The following is a 19154-nucleotide window of genomic DNA, read 5'->3' on the forward strand; positions in this document are numbered from 1 at the left end:
TTAAGATGGAGAAAAGAAAAAGTTAATAAATCATAATTTAGTTGTTTATAGTGTCATTTTTAGGTTTAATTTTTCTAAAATCCAGTAGGAATTCATTGAAATCACAAGTTTGATAGGTAACCTTTCCACAATAAAAATGCCCTTGGGGTTTTTCAGGGTGCTGAATTCATATATACAGTCAAAAAAACTAGTTTAAATAACACAAATCAAGATTTCACCACAAATTTTTCTGCAAAATTCCCACAAAACACTCTAAAAAATCCACTAAAAACAACTACAATAACAACTAAATTTACTGCATACCAATAAAATACACAAAATACATCTTGATATTTCTCTCTAATGGCTACACATCTTAAGACACATCAATTCCAACCCCATGAGAAAAGGGAGTTAATTGGAAAACAAATAGGTACACATCTCAAGACACATCAATTCCAACCCCACGAGAATAGGGAGTTAATTGGAAAAATAATAAGCCCGGTATGCATGCAGCGGCCCACTTCGCCCATGTGAGTTGGGTGGCTGGCGTAAGAGGCAAGGGTTCTGTTCGATTGGCATCAGGCATCTCCCAACGAACATTGGGCGAAATACCGTAGGGCATACAAGCAACTACACCCACTTTATTCCAGGTACCTGAAACTCAAGATTAGAGTTAGTCGGATTTCATGGGAACCAATATATACCATGTTATTTATCTATTAATGTGTGGGACAGTATCTGTTATTAGTGGGATTTAAACAGGTACATTATCCCAAGTATACTGCTCAGCAAATTAATGGATATTGCCAGATTTCACCATCCTTACCTTACATAAACACAATCAAACCTTCCAACGTTCAGACAAATGCATTTAAGGGCAAGGCAAGGCTTCACCCAACTTTCAGATCGGGTCTGGGTGTAAACGCAATCACACGAGGATACCCTCCAAGTACAGTTGGGGCCGCTGGAAGCCAACCCCATGTGCGTTCGCTTAAATTGTACACAGCTACATCATTACTAAACTGGCAAGATGTGAAGCACATGCCATCTCCCACTCCTACGCACTCAAACGAATCAAAATACGAATTTCTCTGAAAAAATTCGCACATTGATGGAGGCATCCTTGAGATCTCTTTCCAACAATAAGACTCTGAATCCCTCTGGAACTCCCACAAAATGAGCTCAGCAGTCTTCTTCGTATAAGGGCCTCTCTTTTTGTATACGCCCCCAGCGAGTAGAATCCGCGACCCGTAGGTGAGCAGCCTAGGGTACATGCTATGGCCATTAGGTAATTCTGGCAACGGTGTAAAACTGGAAGTACCCTCTCCCATGCTGAAACCTAAAACACCCATCCCGACAGCACGATCGAGCGTTGTACAGTAGAAGAAACCATCACAGAAAACAATATTCCATATCCTATCCATATTCTCTGGCAGGTGTCCAGCAATCCTCCATTTCTTTTCATAGGAGTCATAGATATCCACTGTCATCTGGTTCTGAAGATGTGATTTGTAGTCTAATCCTGAACATACTATAGATGCTTGATTATTAATCCAACTACGATTTCTATCCACTGTCATCACAACACTTTCACGTTGAGACAATCCCACAGCCACCACTTTGTAAGTCTCTTGATTGCCCACATGAGAGGCCACAATGCCTATCGCCACAACTTTCTTTATGGATGACATGGGTGGCAGTTTCAAGAACGTTTGGTTGAGGGGATTGCAAACAGTTAATTTATCATACCAACAAGTCGTACCCACCAAGAACAGCCCTTGGGCCGACCCAAAGAGATAATAAAAATCGCCATACTTCACTTTTTCGTCAGCCCTTGAAAGGAAGGAGAACGAGAAAGGAGAGTTTCTCCATTTCCCTTCGAAAAAACAATATGTGTAAAAATTCTTGCACAGAAACAACCATGGCCTTTTATTTGGAGGCGCCTCAGCCCATGTAATAGTTATAAATTTAGTAGATGACAAGAGGGCATTCCACTCCTTGCAAACACTACGACATCTGCAGAGCCATTCAAGTGGCAACAACGCTAATATCTCCTCTCTCATATCCTTGGACAATTGGTGCCACCCTTGTGAGGATGAGTACTTCTCCTCCACCTCTGCCATATTCACAACTCCTGCAATTTCTACACTCTCCTACGAAATTCCTTTCCTACACTAAACCTAGGTTGCTCTGAATACCTCAGTAACGTTTGGTTCTGAATATAAACATGTTAAAGGGGTTTTCTTTAAAGATATTTCATTTTAAAAGGTAATAGTCTGCATGTTAAAGGTTCTTTCCCTAGACCTTTTCTTAAGATATTTCACCATCAAAACATTTTCTTAAGATATCTCACCATCAAAATTCAACTTTGATGGTACTCTTTCTAAAATTAAACTGCAGTTATGTGTTATATATATAGATAGATATTGTTCATGTATAAAAATTAACAAAAGATTCCAGTGCCATTCTGTTCTCGTTTTTTATGCAAATTGCCGACACATAATATCACCATGACAATCACAGAAAATTAAAATTCTATTTTTATATTAATTTGGGTTATGTCCACCTTAGCATCCAACCACTCTTGATGGTACTCTTTCTCAAATTAAACTGTAGTAGAATGTGTTATATATATATATATATATATATATATTTGATATTGTTCATGTATAAAAATTAACAAAAGATTCCAGTGCCGTTCTGTTCTCTTTTTTATGCAAATTGCCGACACATAATATCACCATGACCATCACAGAAAATTAAAATTCTTTTTTTATATTAATTTGGGTTATGTCCACCTTAGCATCCAACCACTCCTAATTTTGATGTATTAGTGGCTTTATGGAGACATATTCTTACTTTTGTTTTTATTAATAATTTGGGTTATGTCGAGATTAGCATACAACAATGCCTAGATTTTGATGTGTCAGTGGCTTAATGGAGAACGTAGAAGATGAGTTCAATTCATTGGTTTTAAGGTTTTAAGTGGAGAAAGTGAAAAAACAGAATATATTTGTTTTTTGGATTTTTTTTTTTTTTTTCAGGAAAGTAATGATTATTGGAAAGATTATATAGGCTAGTTATTTTTTAAATGCTGATTTTTAATTCAACTTTTTGAGATTTGATAGGACTAAATCTTCTTCTCAAAAAAAATTACACGCCACAATGAGTGATTATGTGGAAAATGTTATATAAGGTAATTATTTTCTACATTTTATTTTTAATTTCAACACTTATTGAAATTTGATGGGACAATTTTCTAGATGTTATGAGTCAACTTTATATAATATAATTTTAAATTTATTATGACTCAATTTTATACAATATAATCTTAAAATTTATTAGTAAATTCAAGTTTATTGGGATAGGTGTATTTATTATATTTCCATTTTAATTATTCGTTGATATATTTTTTATTTTTCTTTCTTATAATTTGAAATATAATTTTTTGTAGTGAGCTATTTGCAGATTCTTAAATATTTTGGAAATCTTATGAACATATGGGAGGATAAATGGTGGGACTCACTCATGTCTATATGGTATAGACATAAAGATAGTTTGTTTTTTGTGTTTCTTGTTTTGCATAACAAAATTGATACCTTGATTATAGAGTATGACCTAATAGTTAAGAGCTCACTCCTGCCAACTAGGAAATGATTATTCAAATGACATGATTCTATTCAAGTAAAAGTGATGAGTCAAATCCTATCCAATTATTGACCACCACCAAATTATTTTTGATGATATAGCTATCCTAAATAAAAATGATAACTCAAGATCATTTATTAGTCCCAACAAGTAATGATTGTCATGAACTAATTGATGACTAGGTTATGATATATTTTCTCTTTTTTATAGAAAACAACAATAATAACCAAACAAAATAGCATATAATGACTAAAATCAATATCTAATATAACTTTATGCTATATTATTATGAAATATCATTTTGAACAATTAATATATTGAATTCTTCAATATTATAAAATTTAAGACATTTAATTATCTTATAATATATCATTATTCACATGAATACTCATACATATTACATGATCATTTTATATTATTATTATTATTATTATTATTATTATTATTATTATTATTATCACAAAAATGGATAATTTTCATTAAATTTGCTTAGAGGTAAATACTTGGGAAAGTTACATTATAGTTCTGCTCATGGGTCTCTCAATTGACAAATTGCATCTATCTACCATGTCCAAGTTACATAATAAAAATGCAAACCTTATCAATACCCTTATTGTGTTAAAAGTATACCACCAACAAAATTGAAACAACATCCATACCATTTAACTCCAACCATTACAATTAAACTTAGTCAGAGAAGTGTGCACATCGATTGAGGTCAATGCCTAGAGGAAGATCCCCTACTCGGCTCAATGGATGGTTGATTTGGAAAAGCAAATACATTATAATACTGCAAATACATTATAAGACTACTTAGGGATTCCACCTCATCCTCCAAATGACCAATTATTTGTTGTTAGGCCTCTACTGTTTCCACTATGGTTCTATCTCAAAGCCTATTGTTGATACATCGTTACCTGCAAGTCTTAAATTCTGTATTCATTTTCTGGAAATATGATACATCATTACTAGCAAGTCTTAAATTCTCCATTCATTTTTTTTAAATTATTTCCCTGGTTATTGCATCATATTGTTTATCTTCCAATTGTCTTATGACCGACTACTTATGTTAACCACCTTTCAATTTTATAGACTAAATTGCAGCGTGTATATGTAGTTAATCAGGGTAAATCATAGTGTGTATTTCACATTCACACACAATTGGTGTCATGGATGAACTTAGCTTAAACTTAGCTAGATTAGACAAGAAATTTCGCATTCATAACTGTTAAACTCACATGGAATGTAAACAGCCAATGTGGAAGATAAGCATTAGATTGCATATATTATTGACATGATATACATTTATTGTACATTTGTGTGACACTTTGATTCATATTCCAAGTGGTCTCTTGGACTCTGGTGGTTGTTCACATTCCACACCAACCCATAGAGGATTAGGTGTCCAACATTCCCCCCCTTAATCTGAAGGGCTATGTGTGACTGCAAGAAGAGAGTTGTAATACAAAATGTGCAAAAACATGTATATCAGCACTAGGTTGAATGTGCTCCTTGAAATGTTCGTATAAAGGGGGTTGGTTTAAGGATGACCACCAACACTGGAATGCTTAGTGTAGTTCCTGGAACTCTTCCACGTCTGGCAAGAAGTTGAGGTTTTATGCTAGAGGAAGTGCTCTTGATGTTTTGAAGAGTGAAACCTTTACCCATGAAAGGGAGGTCTCACCCCGCATAAAAGGGAGAACCTCAACCTGAAAAGGGAGGTATCAACCTGTGATGGTTTAAGGATTACCACCAACTCTAGAATGCTTAATGCAATTCTTGGAACTCTTCCAAAACTGGCAAGAAGCTGAAGTCTTCTGCTAGAGGAAGTCTCCTAAATTCTTTGAAGAGGCATCACCAAATAAATGCATGCTCAGGGGCATCTTTGTCTCTGGCTACAAATCTGAATCTGGTATGGCAGGTTGTGGCTCAGGCTCGCTTGATGTGGCTTTGAATCTTATAGATGACCATCACTTCCCCCCATCAGATACAAGGTGAGATGATGGAGAAAACTCAACTGCAGGACTATTCAATACTCTAGAACAAGTTCGGACATATGACTAAAATATCTTCTTGGTTGTTGATGCCCATTGCCAAGAAGCGATCCATCCAATATGAATCTTTGTTCTTGTAGAAGGATTTTTTTTTTGAAGCATTTGTTTGAAGAATGACTGGTTTTATGAAAGTGCTTACATGGATGAAGATCAAAATAGTGATCTTTCATATGGCCAACTCAGTCACAATGTTGGCATTTAATAATTTGTTGTTTCTCTTGAGAAACAAGAGCATAATCTAGAACAGTTGAAGGTGAACTGTCATGAAGAAATCCAACACTCTGAAACTGGATGGGCTTGGAGTAATCTGGAATGTGAAAGGAAACCTCCTTATCATATCCAAGGCATGTTTTTTGCTTGTTATGGACAAGCTCTTCCCAAGGTCCGGTGACCGACTTGGGAAGTGTAGGTTGAATTTCTGCATCTGCATGTACAACTGCTCCTGAGAGGGGCTCAATGATCTGATCAATTTCTGGTTGTTGATGGGAGTGTGTCTCAAACAAATAATTGTCTTGAACAAAGACAAGTTCAGAATCATGACTATACTTATGTAACTCCTCTTGTTGTAGTTGTGGTTCAAGTTGCAAAAAATCAATCGGTTCTTGTGCATATTGTAGACAGGTATGAATTTCAAAGAGAGAGTCTTTGTTGATTTCGACTGTGTTTTCCATAGTAGAAAGTATCATATTGTTTAGTAACTCTATTACTCCAACAATTGGAGCCATTTTTCAAACAATTCAAGATCAACAATAAAACAAGTTGCAGAATATACAGAGTGGCTAGTAAATGCGCAAATATTGAGTGATCTTTGTCGTTCCTCTCTGCTAATTTTCTGGAACTAGTATGTAGCTAAGAGCATAGTAAAATGGAAAGTAAATGCAGCAATATTCATTTACTTTCTACCAATAGCAATTAGGTACATGTTATATTCGAACCTTTGACATCCCTATACGGTCTCTGCAGTCTTTTGACATTGTTGTATCTCTCCTTTGTAATGGCGCCTAGAAAAGCAGTTGCGTCCTCAATTCCATTTTGTATGCAGACAAAATGTTGTGTTGAGTATAAATTCAGACAAAACCGATGAAGTGGAGCTTCACAGTGCAGTACAGAATTATGTTAAGCATCTGGAACCTGAATATATAAAACCCTCCTATTCTGTTGTGACAGTGGTAGCCTCTAAAGAATTAAGAGGCTAGAGAGAAAATCTTCATCCTGGAAGGAAGTCAGATAACTCTGTTAACAAATGGAATTTAAGGGAAAGAAAATCCAGAGGCTCTTAGAAGCACAATCACCCAAAGCATTGGACAGTATTACAAGCCGGAGAAGCGTTGTAACATCATAGCCATTTTTTTTTTTTTAAACCAATGCACTCATTTACTGAGATACTGATATTAAACATGGAGAGAATAAACCGTGAACCTCTGGAGCATACAAAGTCATTTGTCATAAGGTATGCATAACCACAATGATTCATCTTGCTGCTTCATAACCACCTTACGAACCAGATTGAAACTTCTTGTACCATATCAATGTGGAGATTCTTGGAAACACCAACAACAAAACATAAAATCGCAGCCTTGAATAATGTTGACTCCTCGAGGATTCAAGGAACTTGTGGAGAGAAACACAAAATAGGCTCAACAGTACTTAGAGACAAGTCTCAATAAAATCAATAGAAAATAGGTTGATATTTTTCTATTTACTGGACTGTGTATGCACAACCAAAATCTTTGCGTAATAATACTTGACTCACAACAATTGGATGCTCATTGTCTAGCATTTGGGATGCTATATCGACCCTCTAACCATCATAGGGATTGAATGCATTGTTTCAACAACATACTCCATTCAACGTCGAAGATTACACTTGTTTCAATGCACATGTAAAATTCAATTGGAAGAGCAGTTGAATCAAATGAAGATGAATCAACGCCACTTTTAATTCTCAATGTTCAATTTAATATATACCTTCCCAAATATTTTATATAGCAAGAAATTCTAACAGCCCTGGTGAAAATTCCATGTAAAAATATATAAATACCACGGATGATGGGACACGTATTCCAAGTTGAATGGTGGGAAGGACATCCTAGGGGGTGTTCATTTGGTTGTTTATGGCTAAGGAAATTGGCAAAGGCAATGGCTAAGGCATTAAATAGGAAAAAAAGTATTTTGGCACATTTATTTATGAAAATAATGGAAATTAGGAGAAAATGAAGGTGAACAGTCACTTTTTGCATGTGAGTTGGAACTTGAAGGAAAATAATGGAAAATGAAGAAAATAGAGGCCTCATTAATAAAAAGTCTTATGAGGATTAGTGGGAAAGACTTGGTCAGTTTAACTTTGGAGCTCTCTCATTATTCTCTCTCTCTCTCATACTCTTGCAGACTTAGAATTTTCTTGGAAAACTCTTGGAGGGTGTGGCATACTTGGATTCTTGGAGCAAGAAAGCAAAGGAAGAACAAGAAAGCGCAAGAAGGCATCTGCATCAACAACTACATCAGATTTTCTTGCAGGTATCAAGTGGAATGTATGATTTATTCACTAGTGTTGACATGCATGGCACATGCATGTGGTTTCTTGGTTGTGATCTATCATCGGCATGGAGGATTGCCTGGATCGACAGTGGATTGCCTAGCCTTGCCATTTCCTAGATAGCCATGGTGATTGTGGGTTTACTTTCATTGCTTTGTTTTTGTTGGTTCTCGTCTTTCCTTAACTTGGGTTGAGTTATTAATCGTGGAAGCCTTGGTTGAAAAAACGCTTTGGAAGCCCTGTAACAGCTTGGGTTGAGTTACTAGTCTGGAAGCCTTGGTTGAACAAACACTCTGGAAGCCCTGTAACAGCTTGGGTTGAGTTACTAGTCCTGGAAGCCCTGGTTGGACAAATTCTCTGGAAGCCCTTGGTGGGTTGAGTTACTAGTCCTCGAAGAATTGGTTGGAAAAATGCTCTAGAAGCCCTATATAAGTTGTGGGTTGAGCTACTAGTTCTGGAAGCCTTCGTTGGACAAACGCTCTAGAAGCCTTGTATAAGTTGTGGGTTGAGTTACTAGTTCTAGAAGCATTGGTTGGATAAACACCCTAGAAGCCCTGGAAGGCTTGGATGGAGACCAATCTGATGATGTTTTTTAGTGATATCCGATCATGAGGTGGAATCATTGTTTGATGGGTTGAGGTGGGTGGCCTCTGGAAGCCCTGGATGAGTTTTGATTGATGTGTTCTCTGAGATCCCACATTCATGCTTAGAATATGGCACGGGGGTGATTGGTTGAAGAGAGACTTGGCTCAACCAATCTATCATCGGGTGGAACGTGGTAGTCCCATCTCTGGTTGGTTCATTACATTTATTAATGAAAAATTCATTCCCTTGATTTTCATGTGCAAATGTACTTATATATATATGGATTTTGATGGCTGATATGTTTATTGTATTTATGTTCCTATTATGTTTTTTATATGTACATTTACCCCAGAGGTTGTTACAGAGTGGTATCAGAGCATGGTTCAAACACTTGGACTGGATGGGCTCTATCATAGGTGAAATGAAGAACAAAGGTCAAATTTTAGACCTTTTTGTCATATCTGTTATAAATTTTCTTCCGTGGCACATTATAATTTGAAAAATTGTCCATATTGAAGGTAAATCCCACTGATAATGTGGTAAAAAATTCATATATTGGTTCAAAACACTTTAGGAATTATGATCTAAGGAAGATTACGTTCCTGAATGCACCTTTAAACAAGTCATGTTGGAATTTATGCAATAACTCATCTTCTATAGGCTTTCAGAAGCTGAAAAATTGTCCACATTAAGGGGACATAACACTGATTATGTGGTAGAAATTTAAGATATTGGGTCACAATATTTTAGGATATATGAGTAGAGGAAGTCGAGCCTTTTGAATGCTCCTAAAATCAGGCCCCAAACAAGTCACACTAAAAGTTTTGTTATAATGTTTTGTCTGGGCACTCTTAGGAGCTGAATTCTTTTCCACAATGATGGGAAATCCACTTATATTGTGATAAAAATTTCAAACATCTATTCGTTATATTTAGGAGATATGACCAATGGAAGTCGAGATTTATGGATACTCCTAGAATTGTGCACCAAATAGGATTGTGTTGGTATTTTTGTTATAACTTTTCATCTATGAAATATGAGAAGTTCAAACTTGAACCATAGTGAGGAAAAATATCACTGTTCATATGGTTTAGTTTCCATAACTTGTACTACTACAGTTTAAGATATATGCATTAAATCATTCACTATATTAGTTTGCATGCAAAGTGTTTGATGAAATGCTTAAATGGTTCAATGATTAATTGCATGCAAACTGTTTGATAAAATGCCCCAATGAGTATGTTGTTTGAAGTTGGGGATAGTATTGATGTGTAATAGTATTCTTGTAGTTGATATATTCTTCCTTGTATGCAAGTAATTTTCTATATTAGTTTGCATGTAAAGTGTTTGAATCTTATTCTTACATGCAAATGTAATAGCATAGTAATTGTTTGAAGAAAAATGTAAAAGTATGGTAATTGTTTGAAGAAAATGTTATTTTTTGGATGGGATAGTATTGTAGTATGATAATATGGATGTAGTTGATCTATGCTTATTTGAATGCAAAAAATTTGAAGATTTGCATGTAGGGAATTTGAAAGGTTGCATGCAAGGAATTTGAAAAGTTGCATGTAAGGAAATGGAAAAGTCGCATGTTTTTATTTATTAAGTTACAAGTGGAATAAGTGCAATGTTTTGAATTAATCTCATACAAATGTATGAGAAATAAAAATCAATTTCTTTTCAAGTGTGGTTAAATTTAGTAGAGCTTTGGAGATCCCATTTCCATAATTGGACATTGGAGATTGGGCCATTATAGTAGCTTCCTCCTTTTACCTTAGTGTGGACCATAGATAGTAAGGGGGTATGCTTATAGGTTGTTAGTATTGGTGAATGTTGATTTCAAATTAATAGACATAATGTCTTGTTTTTTGGAACATGTCACTGACTATGTATGAATTATATGTCGCTTACATGTTGATTTCATGATACCTACTTACATCCTTGTATGTTAGGTTACATTTTTTAATATTTTGATTACATGTATCAGTCTTGTAGGTTGATTACAAGAATTGATCGCTTATGTTCGACTACATGCGTTTATGCATAGGTGTAGTTGATTTGGCATGGCTTATGCATACTGTTGGTTGCATGTGGCAATCTGTACAATGGAATAATGGTTTTTGTTATGTATGTATGGTCATGGCTATGATTATGAATGTATAGTAGGTCAAATGTGCCTTGTGAAGTCATTGTATGCAATTTAGGTCATCATGATGCTATTGGTTGTTATGATGCTAATGTGTTGGATGAGATATAGCAGGAGATGCAGATCATCATAATGAGGTTGCAGCATTGGACCTTGGGGTAAGAGCATATCATCATACATGTATTGTATGTTCGTCATGCACGTGCATAAGTTAAGGATTATTGTATGTCTTAGGGTTATATACATTAGGTTTATGAACACGTATTTGATGTTATGGTTACATTCATGATAGATGTTAGATTATTAGTGTGGTTATATGCACATGTGTTAGACAGTCAAGAATGATAGTAACTTGTAGTGGTATGCAATGCTATTGTTTATTTATATTAGATAACCTAATGATTATGTTGTATGTTGTTGATGAGTATGATATATCGCTAATTGTTGTTATATGATATTAACTTGATTATTAGGGTCATTTCATTGATATATTGATGTTATAATTTGGATTGGTCATATGCGTGATGGTTATATTCATTGCCTTGAAGATCTTGATGTTATATGTATTGTGTTAACCTAGTTTGACCTATGCAGATGGTTATGGTTGCAATATTCAGGTATGAACCGAAATATTTGTGAGATGGTGTCATACTAATCTAGATTGACTTTGCATATGTATATGAGTTTATGATGTGAACATGTTTTAGATATTATTATTCATCATCTTATGAGTGCTTGAGCTGATGTGTTGTAAATTTATATCATGCTAACTAGATTGATTATGCAGACAAGATAGCCTCACCTGAGATACATGAAGGTATGATTTTGCTTATGTCATCTACTTGGTGCTTGATTTGTTTGATTATGACATCTATTTGATGTTTGAGTGTTTGGTGTCTAGCTGATTTATTTAACATGGTATGTTAAAAGTTGGTTGAATGTTTGATGAATTTCATAATATGAGTATGTATTCCAATGATCTTGCTTTAAGATGGTTTTACTAACACATTTGTGTTGAGATAGTTGATATGTACTTGAGTGTAGTAGGTGATAGTTGTAGCATTATGTCTAATGACTATGAGTTGACTATGGATTATGACATGATTGTTAGTCTTGGTAACTGTTGATTTCAAATTTATAGATATGATTGTCTTGATATTTGGAACATGTGGTTGACATGTGTGAGTAGTTGCAGGGTAACATGTCGGTATTAGTATGAAAAGGTAATAATCGATGTGTTTACATAACTAACAGTCAGGTGATGTGATGACACATAGCAAACCCCAAGGGCCAATTGCAACAAAGTAAAAATGGTAAAAGAAAGGAATTGGGCAAGAATTCCTTTGGCTATGTTTGGAAACCCTAATTTCTAATGAATGAGTGCTTTGCATATAGGAAGTCTTCTTCACCTTAAGTTTTTCTGACAATATGTGGATATGTGCTATATTCATGAACATGCACTTGGCAGGTATATTAGTTAGTCTTTAGCTACAAGTGGATCTATTAAAGGATTGGAGTCCCTTGAGAGATGGTGTGGATGTGTTCAATTGCAAGCAATGTGCTTGGCACAACAAGATGAGGTAGCTAGTGTATTATTATGCTTAATTATACATTGGAAGTTATGTGTTTATGGTAGCATGATGCAAGGAGTTTCATGGCAAGACAGGTTTCCATCAAATCTTGAAGATGGCTCAAGTTGAGCTTTCCTTGGGAATCATGGGGATTGAGTCATGGTGTTAGTCTTGTGATTTTGGTATTTTGAGCTTGATTTGTGGTTTTGTTTATGTCTGGTGAAAGGCCTTGCCACTTTGTTATAGTGTCATATCATTATGGGCTTTCGTGGCCTTCTTCTTGGTTTTTTCTTGTCTTATCTTTCATTATTTTGAGTCTTGGGAATTATTTTGGAAAGAGGAAAGTGATGGACCTCGAGGGGAGTTGTATGGTACCCGAAAGGTAATGTAAGATTCAGATGGAGCTCAATGCATGAGTAAGTGCAGTGAAAGTTAAGACTATGAGAATCGGTTGGACTAGCAGGGTCCATTGTGGTAAATGGATGATGGAAGTATGGTCATGAGAAAGGTAATAGGAAAAGGTAAAGTAAATGGATTTGAGGCATCATGTGCCTTGGCTATGTTGGGAACAATTGTTCTCAATGTTGCACATGTGTTGCATGAATAAAAGAATTTATCTTAACCTAGACCTTATGTTATCTCGTAATTATGTTATGATTATGTTTATGTTGATGTTTATATATGTATACATGAATGTATGTATGTTGTTGTCTGACAAGGTGATGATTGTTTTATGCTAACGATTATATATGTATGTATCTATCTATCTATGTCATTGTCTGATAGGGATTGTCAGGGATCATTCTTCTGAAGGAATAATTGCTTACGCAACTGAATGGCATGAAGAGGTTCCTGGTTCATGAGGAATCAAGTGGGAAGAGTAGTCATGACAAATATACGAGGTCAATATCATATGGTTATGATTTGATATTATGTGATTATATTATGTCTATTTTTTGGACAGATTATACCAAAGGATACACCAACAAAATGAAAGCAGTGTGGTCCACGACATGCTAAGACAAGCATGGATAAGACACTGGAAGTAGGGTTGCTTGGTAGAGTCAGTGTGGTTCTGGATGTGTGGTACTACTGTTGTGCATATGTTGTACATGTTGCATCTATGATGTGTGCACTTGTGGTGTTGTGTATACATAGCATGTGTACATGTTATTAATGTAATGTTATGTACATGATGGTATAAATAGGGTTGTGCAAATATTGCATATGGAGTGTTGTGTGCATATTGTATTTTCTTCATGACGTATATGTGGCACGTGTGCATATGGTGCTCTATGTATGTTGGATATGCAATTTTGTGTATAGATAATTCTATGTACATGTTGGGAATGCAATGCTATGTACAAGTGGTGTTGTGTGCATCTTGTACATGTGGTAATATGTACATATAGCGTGGTGTGCATGATTGTACAAGTGGTGTTGTGTACGTGTTGTACAAGTAGGGTTGTGTGCAAGTGGTGCTATGTACATGTGGTATCACGTACATGTCATGCTTGTGGTACTGTGTACATGTGGTATTGTGTACATGTGGTACAAGTGGTGTGGTGTACATGTGGCGTTGTGTACATGTTTTGCAGGTGGCATCGTGTACATGTGATGTTGTGCACACATTGTGCTGGTGGTGCAGTGTACCGATGGTACTGTGTACATGTTTTACATCTGGTACTGGTGCAAATGTGGTATTGTGTGCATGTCATACATGTTGTGTTGAGGGAATGTGGCATTATGTATGTGCATCATGTGGTTGTGGTATTGCGGCATGTGTACTCATTGTGTTGTACTCTTTGTAGGTACATGTATTGGGTGGTATTGCACATCGGGTATAGATGGATGCACTATGTTGTACACTAGTTGTAGGTGTATGAGTTGTACGTCAGGTGTAGGTGCATGTATTGCATGGTGTTGTGTGTCAAGTGTGGATGTATGTGTGTGATGCACACTACGGGTATGAGCGTACGGTTGAGGAAAAGGCATTGGGTGTTTGTCTGGTGTGGCAACTGATGAGTCTCATCATTAAGTAATTATATGGGCCTTAATTCACCTCCTAGCTTAGTCAAACCAACTTTTCTCACAACTTATTACATGTTTTGATTATATTTTGTTTAATGAGATGAGTTAGAGTGAGATATTATGCCTAGTGGACTAATATGCATTGAATGCAGGTTTGGAAGAGAAAATCAAGGAATTTTGGCAAAGACTAAGGTTTGAAACTCGAATGGGACAAGGGAGAGAGATTGTAGGAGGTAAATCCTCCTCATTTACTCCTTCCCCATTCGAATATTCCTCCATTAATCCCACCAGCTCGGAGTGCAAGCAGCCAAGTCATGAAGATTAGAAGGCAGTTGAGCAAGTGATAGACAAAGAGTTAGTTCATCTCAAGTTTGGGAGCCGAGCCTCCCTAAATTTAAGGAAGTCATTGGGGACTTCAGTTGTATAAGTAGAGAGGCCTAGAGCCTCATTAGGATTCGAATTTTTGTCGTAAAAATCTAGCTATTTTCGAGCTCCAGACTTATGGAAGACTTTTTGATGTAATTTTATGTTTTCGTAATAAGAATGAGTTTGTTCTTGATTCAGTATTGAGTTAACTCAGAGGGTTGAAGCTCTTGGGTTAGGGCCCAACCCTAGCAAAAAATTCTCCTCTTCTTGTATCTCTATGCTTAGCTTAGTTTTATAGATTCATGGTTAAACTATCTATAGAAGTCTTCCATTGCAAGTAGTGTAGATTTGATTAATTCCTTACTTCAGTAACAAGTTAGAGGGGATAAAAGAGGCACCACAAAGTTGTCAGTAGGTGTCTTGGCCTCACTTCTTCCTTTTGGGACCATGATTTGAGGAAAAGACCCTTATGCAGCCCAAAAAGAGAGATTTCCATTTCTTTCATGATATTTAGAGTTTGATGTACTTAAACTAGCATTTGATCAGTTTTGCAAAGTAGGATTTCATTTCCATCTCTTTTATCTTCATTCTTGCAGTAGATCTCATCCATGATTCCATGTTATTCAGCAATTTCTTCATGCATAAGGTAGACAGTTAGTTCATTAAATTCTTCTTTTCTAGCTCATGAGAATTCTTCTTGTTTACATGACTTTTTTTGGAAATTACACATGTTTGATGCAAAGTAGGTACTTCATAAGTAGACAGAAATCTCATAGCCAACAACCACCTTCCAGTTTCATCCACCCATAGGCATTCCTTGTTTTCATAAAAACCTTCACCAATTTCATCATTTTACATAGAAATTTCCTCAAGCATTTTGAGTGAATCCAACCATCTCCTAAACTTGGTTTCAAGTTCTGAGTGATCCTAGGACTCTTCTCACTCTATTCCACCCATCAACCACCTTCCCTAAGCTTTCCATCACCTCCAACACCGATCGTTTTTCTCACGACTGCAGCCTGTAGAAATACAGGGAATCCTATAGGTTTCTAGTACATCTTGTAGGTTTTCCTGTAGTAGCCTGTTTTGAGGTTGAATTGAGGGAAAACCTCTAGGAAGCCTCCCAAGGTCACCCAAGGGTCCCCCAAACCTTCCAAAAATCTCCTGAACCTTCCGGCCACCCATCAGCATCCCTAAACCACCTGCCACATCACCAAAAGTGATTAGTTTGCACATTTGATTTTTCATGAAAAGCATAAAAAGACAAAACAGATTTATTACAGTCCTTTACATGCATAACAGTTGTGTTTGATGTTTTCAACTTCCATGCTTAGGATAGTAGCATTTTTTTCATGTTAATTTAGCATCATTGCAAAGCATAGCTCTTAGCAGTTAATTAGGAAATGGTGTGCCTTAGCATTGAATTTCAGTCTTTTTCATTATTGCAGTAGATCAATTCTCTCTTAGAGTAGATTTATATTTCTTTCATCAAGGAACCAAGATTCTTCTGAATCCATAGAAGTCTGGCTTGAAAACCATAGTGGTCTCTCGCCAGCTGAACAGTGACAAAAGGCAAAACCATCACTTTTACTTGTGTATACAGCACTGTCACCTCCAAGTTTGTACGAACCCTAGGTTGATAAAGTAAAGCTGGTAGCCCAAGAGTTGCAACATTCTTGCTGCAATATTGGTGCTCATCAGCAACCGATCCAGAGTGCGTACGGGATATCGACAAAGGAAGAACCTAAGGATTAACTAAAGGATAAGTATCAGTATATTATTTCAGTTTTATTATGCATGTGATTTATGATTATGGTATATGATGATTACATGTGAATTATGATTCTGGTTTATGCTGGTTACATGTGATTTATGATTTTGACCTATGATGGTTGTTTTTTGAGCTAACCTGATGTGATATTTGTATACATGTTGATTTGGTCAAATATGCTAGTTTGACTTGTTGTGACAAGAAGCGAACATGATTGTAAATGTACCTTGTTGACGAGTTACCAATGAGGTATGACGTGAATTTATTTCAAATATAATGGAAGTTATGTGCTTGGTACAGGAATGCATGAAATTCTCGGTTGGGTGATTAAAATCAACTACAATAATTGATAGCAACAACAAAAGAAATTGGAACATGCAACAACATGTTGGTAAAGTATTCAGGAGCAGGGACATTGGTACCCAATAATGTCCATTGATTTCCATGAGCATGCTATGACCGGTATGATGGTTTTAAGGTAGGGATATGCCTTGGTTTTTGTATCTTCCGATGCAAGGAAGTCTTGCCAAGGATGGACTGCCCGGGATGGGGGTTCTAGTGGAACTTGGAAGGTGAGTGACTACACGGAAGGGGTGACCGAATTCCCGAGGGTTTGTGTAGTAGAGAAGGAAAGGTCAAAGATGGATTTATTTTTTTTGTCATTGGCATTGCCAGATGGAATCAAATGCACATTGGGAGTGCACCCTGGAACAATGAGTCGGTAACTGTTCGTTGAGAGGACAACTGGCACGGGATTATAGTGCTGGACATTGGATGCAGATTTGACTTTGCACTGAATTCTAGAATTCCCGGGAAGGAGGTGAATCCTGCTATTACTTTGAGGATGGAGGTGTGAGCCTATGGATTTCCTTGTTATGGATACATGCATCGTATTCTTTTATTTGCCGATTGAGCAAATGTGCAGATGTGCATATGTGTATATGTGGTATTGTAAATACCGTAATGAGTTGTGCTATAAAGCTCCAGTATGTGATATAATTGTTATTTGGTCATGTTGTCATGATGTTTTGCTTTTAAGCATGTCATTCATTATAAATACTACAATGAGCTATGCTATAAAGCTTCATGGGAAGTATGTTTTTTTTTCAGCAATCTTGTTGGTTATAAATGTCATTGAACATCGAGGACGGTGTTCCCCCAAGGGGGAGGGTTCTATAACAGCCCTGGTGAAAATTCCATGTAAAAATATATAATACCACAGATGATGGGACATTTATTCCAAGTTGAATGGTGGGCAGGACATGTTAGGGGGTGTTCATTTGGTTGTTTATGGCTAAGAAAATTGGTAAAGGAAATAGCTAAGGCATTAAAGAGGAAAAAAGGTATTTTGGCACATTTATTTATGAAAATAATGGAAATTAGGAGAAAAGGAAGGTGAAAGGTCACATTTTGCATGTGAGGAGGAAATTGAAGGAAAATAATTGAAAATGAAGAAAATAGAGACCTCATTAATAAAAAGGCTTATGAGGATCAGTCGGTAAGACTTGGTCAGTTTAGCTTTGGAGCTATCTCATTATTCTCTCTCTCTCCCATACTCTTGGAGCTTAGAGCTTTCTTGGAAAACTCTTGGAGGGTGTGCAATACTTGGATTCTTGGAGCAAGAAGGTAAAGGAAGAACAAGAAAGCGTAAGAAGGCATCGGCATCAACAATTACATTAGATTTTCTTGTAGGTATCAAGTTGCATGTATGATTTATTCACTAGTTTTGACATGCATGGCACATGCATGTGATTTCATGTTTGTGATCTATCATTGGCATGGAGGATTTCCTGGATGGAGAGTGGATTTCCTAGCCTTGCCATTTCCTGGATAGCCATGGTGATTGTGGGTTTACTTTCATTGCTTTGTTTTTGTTGGTTCTCATGTTTCCTTAGCTTGGGTTGAGTTATTAGTCATGGAAGCCCTGGTTGAACAAACGATTTGGAAGCCCTGTAACAGCTTGGGTTGAGTTACCAGTCCTGGAAGCCCTCGTTGAACAAATGCTCTAGAAGCCCTATAACAGCTTGGGTTGAGTTACTTGTCCTAGAAGCCCTAGTTGGACAAACACTCTGGAAGCCCTTGGTGGGTTGAGTTACTAGTCCTAGAAGCCTTGGTTGGATAAACACTCTGGAACCGATGTATAAGTTGTGGGTTGAGTTACTAGTTCTGGAAGCCTTGGTTGGACAAACTCTCTGGAAGACCTGTATAAGCTGTGGGTTGAGTTACTAGTTCTAGAAGCCTTGGTTGGAAAAACACTCTAGAAGCCCTGGAAGGCTTGGATGGAGACCAATCTGATGATGGTTTTTGGTGATGTCCGACCGTGAGGTGGAATCACCATTTGATGGGTTGAGGTGGGTAGCCTGTGGAAGACCTGGATGAGTTTTGATTGATGTGTTCTCTGAGATCCCACATTCATACTTGGAATATGGCACGGGGGTGATTGGTTGAAGAGAGACTTGGC

At 36.6% G+C, this 19154-nt stretch overlaps 1 protein-coding gene across 1 annotated transcript; it reads right to left on the bottom strand.

The window, feature by feature from the left end:
* Nucleotides 1-351: 351 nt before the first annotated feature.
* On the bottom strand, nt 352-2156 carry LOC149163665 (F-box/kelch-repeat protein At5g15710-like). The gene has a single exon (XM_089430783.1). It carries the CDS (start codon nt 2103-2105, stop codon nt 873-875), a length of 1233 nt encoding a protein of 410 aa, XP_089286909.1. The 5' UTR covers nt 2106-2156; the 3' UTR covers nt 352-872.
* Between the last annotated feature and the right edge of the window lie 16998 nt (nt 2157-19154).

The sequence above is a fragment of the Pinus tabuliformis genome, chromosome 5_1, assembly GCF_031772625.1.
Source record: "Pinus tabuliformis cultivar Carrire ecotype Pingquan chromosome 5_1, CPIR1, whole genome shotgun sequence".
Lineage (NCBI taxonomy): Eukaryota > Viridiplantae > Streptophyta > Pinopsida > Pinales > Pinaceae > Pinus > Pinus tabuliformis.

Excerpts from the sequence above, each read along its gene's own strand:
- LOC149163665 (XM_089430783.1), bottom strand. The coding sequence starts at position 2,105 with ATGGCAGAGGTGGAGGAGAAGTACTCATCCTCACAAGGGTGGCACCAA.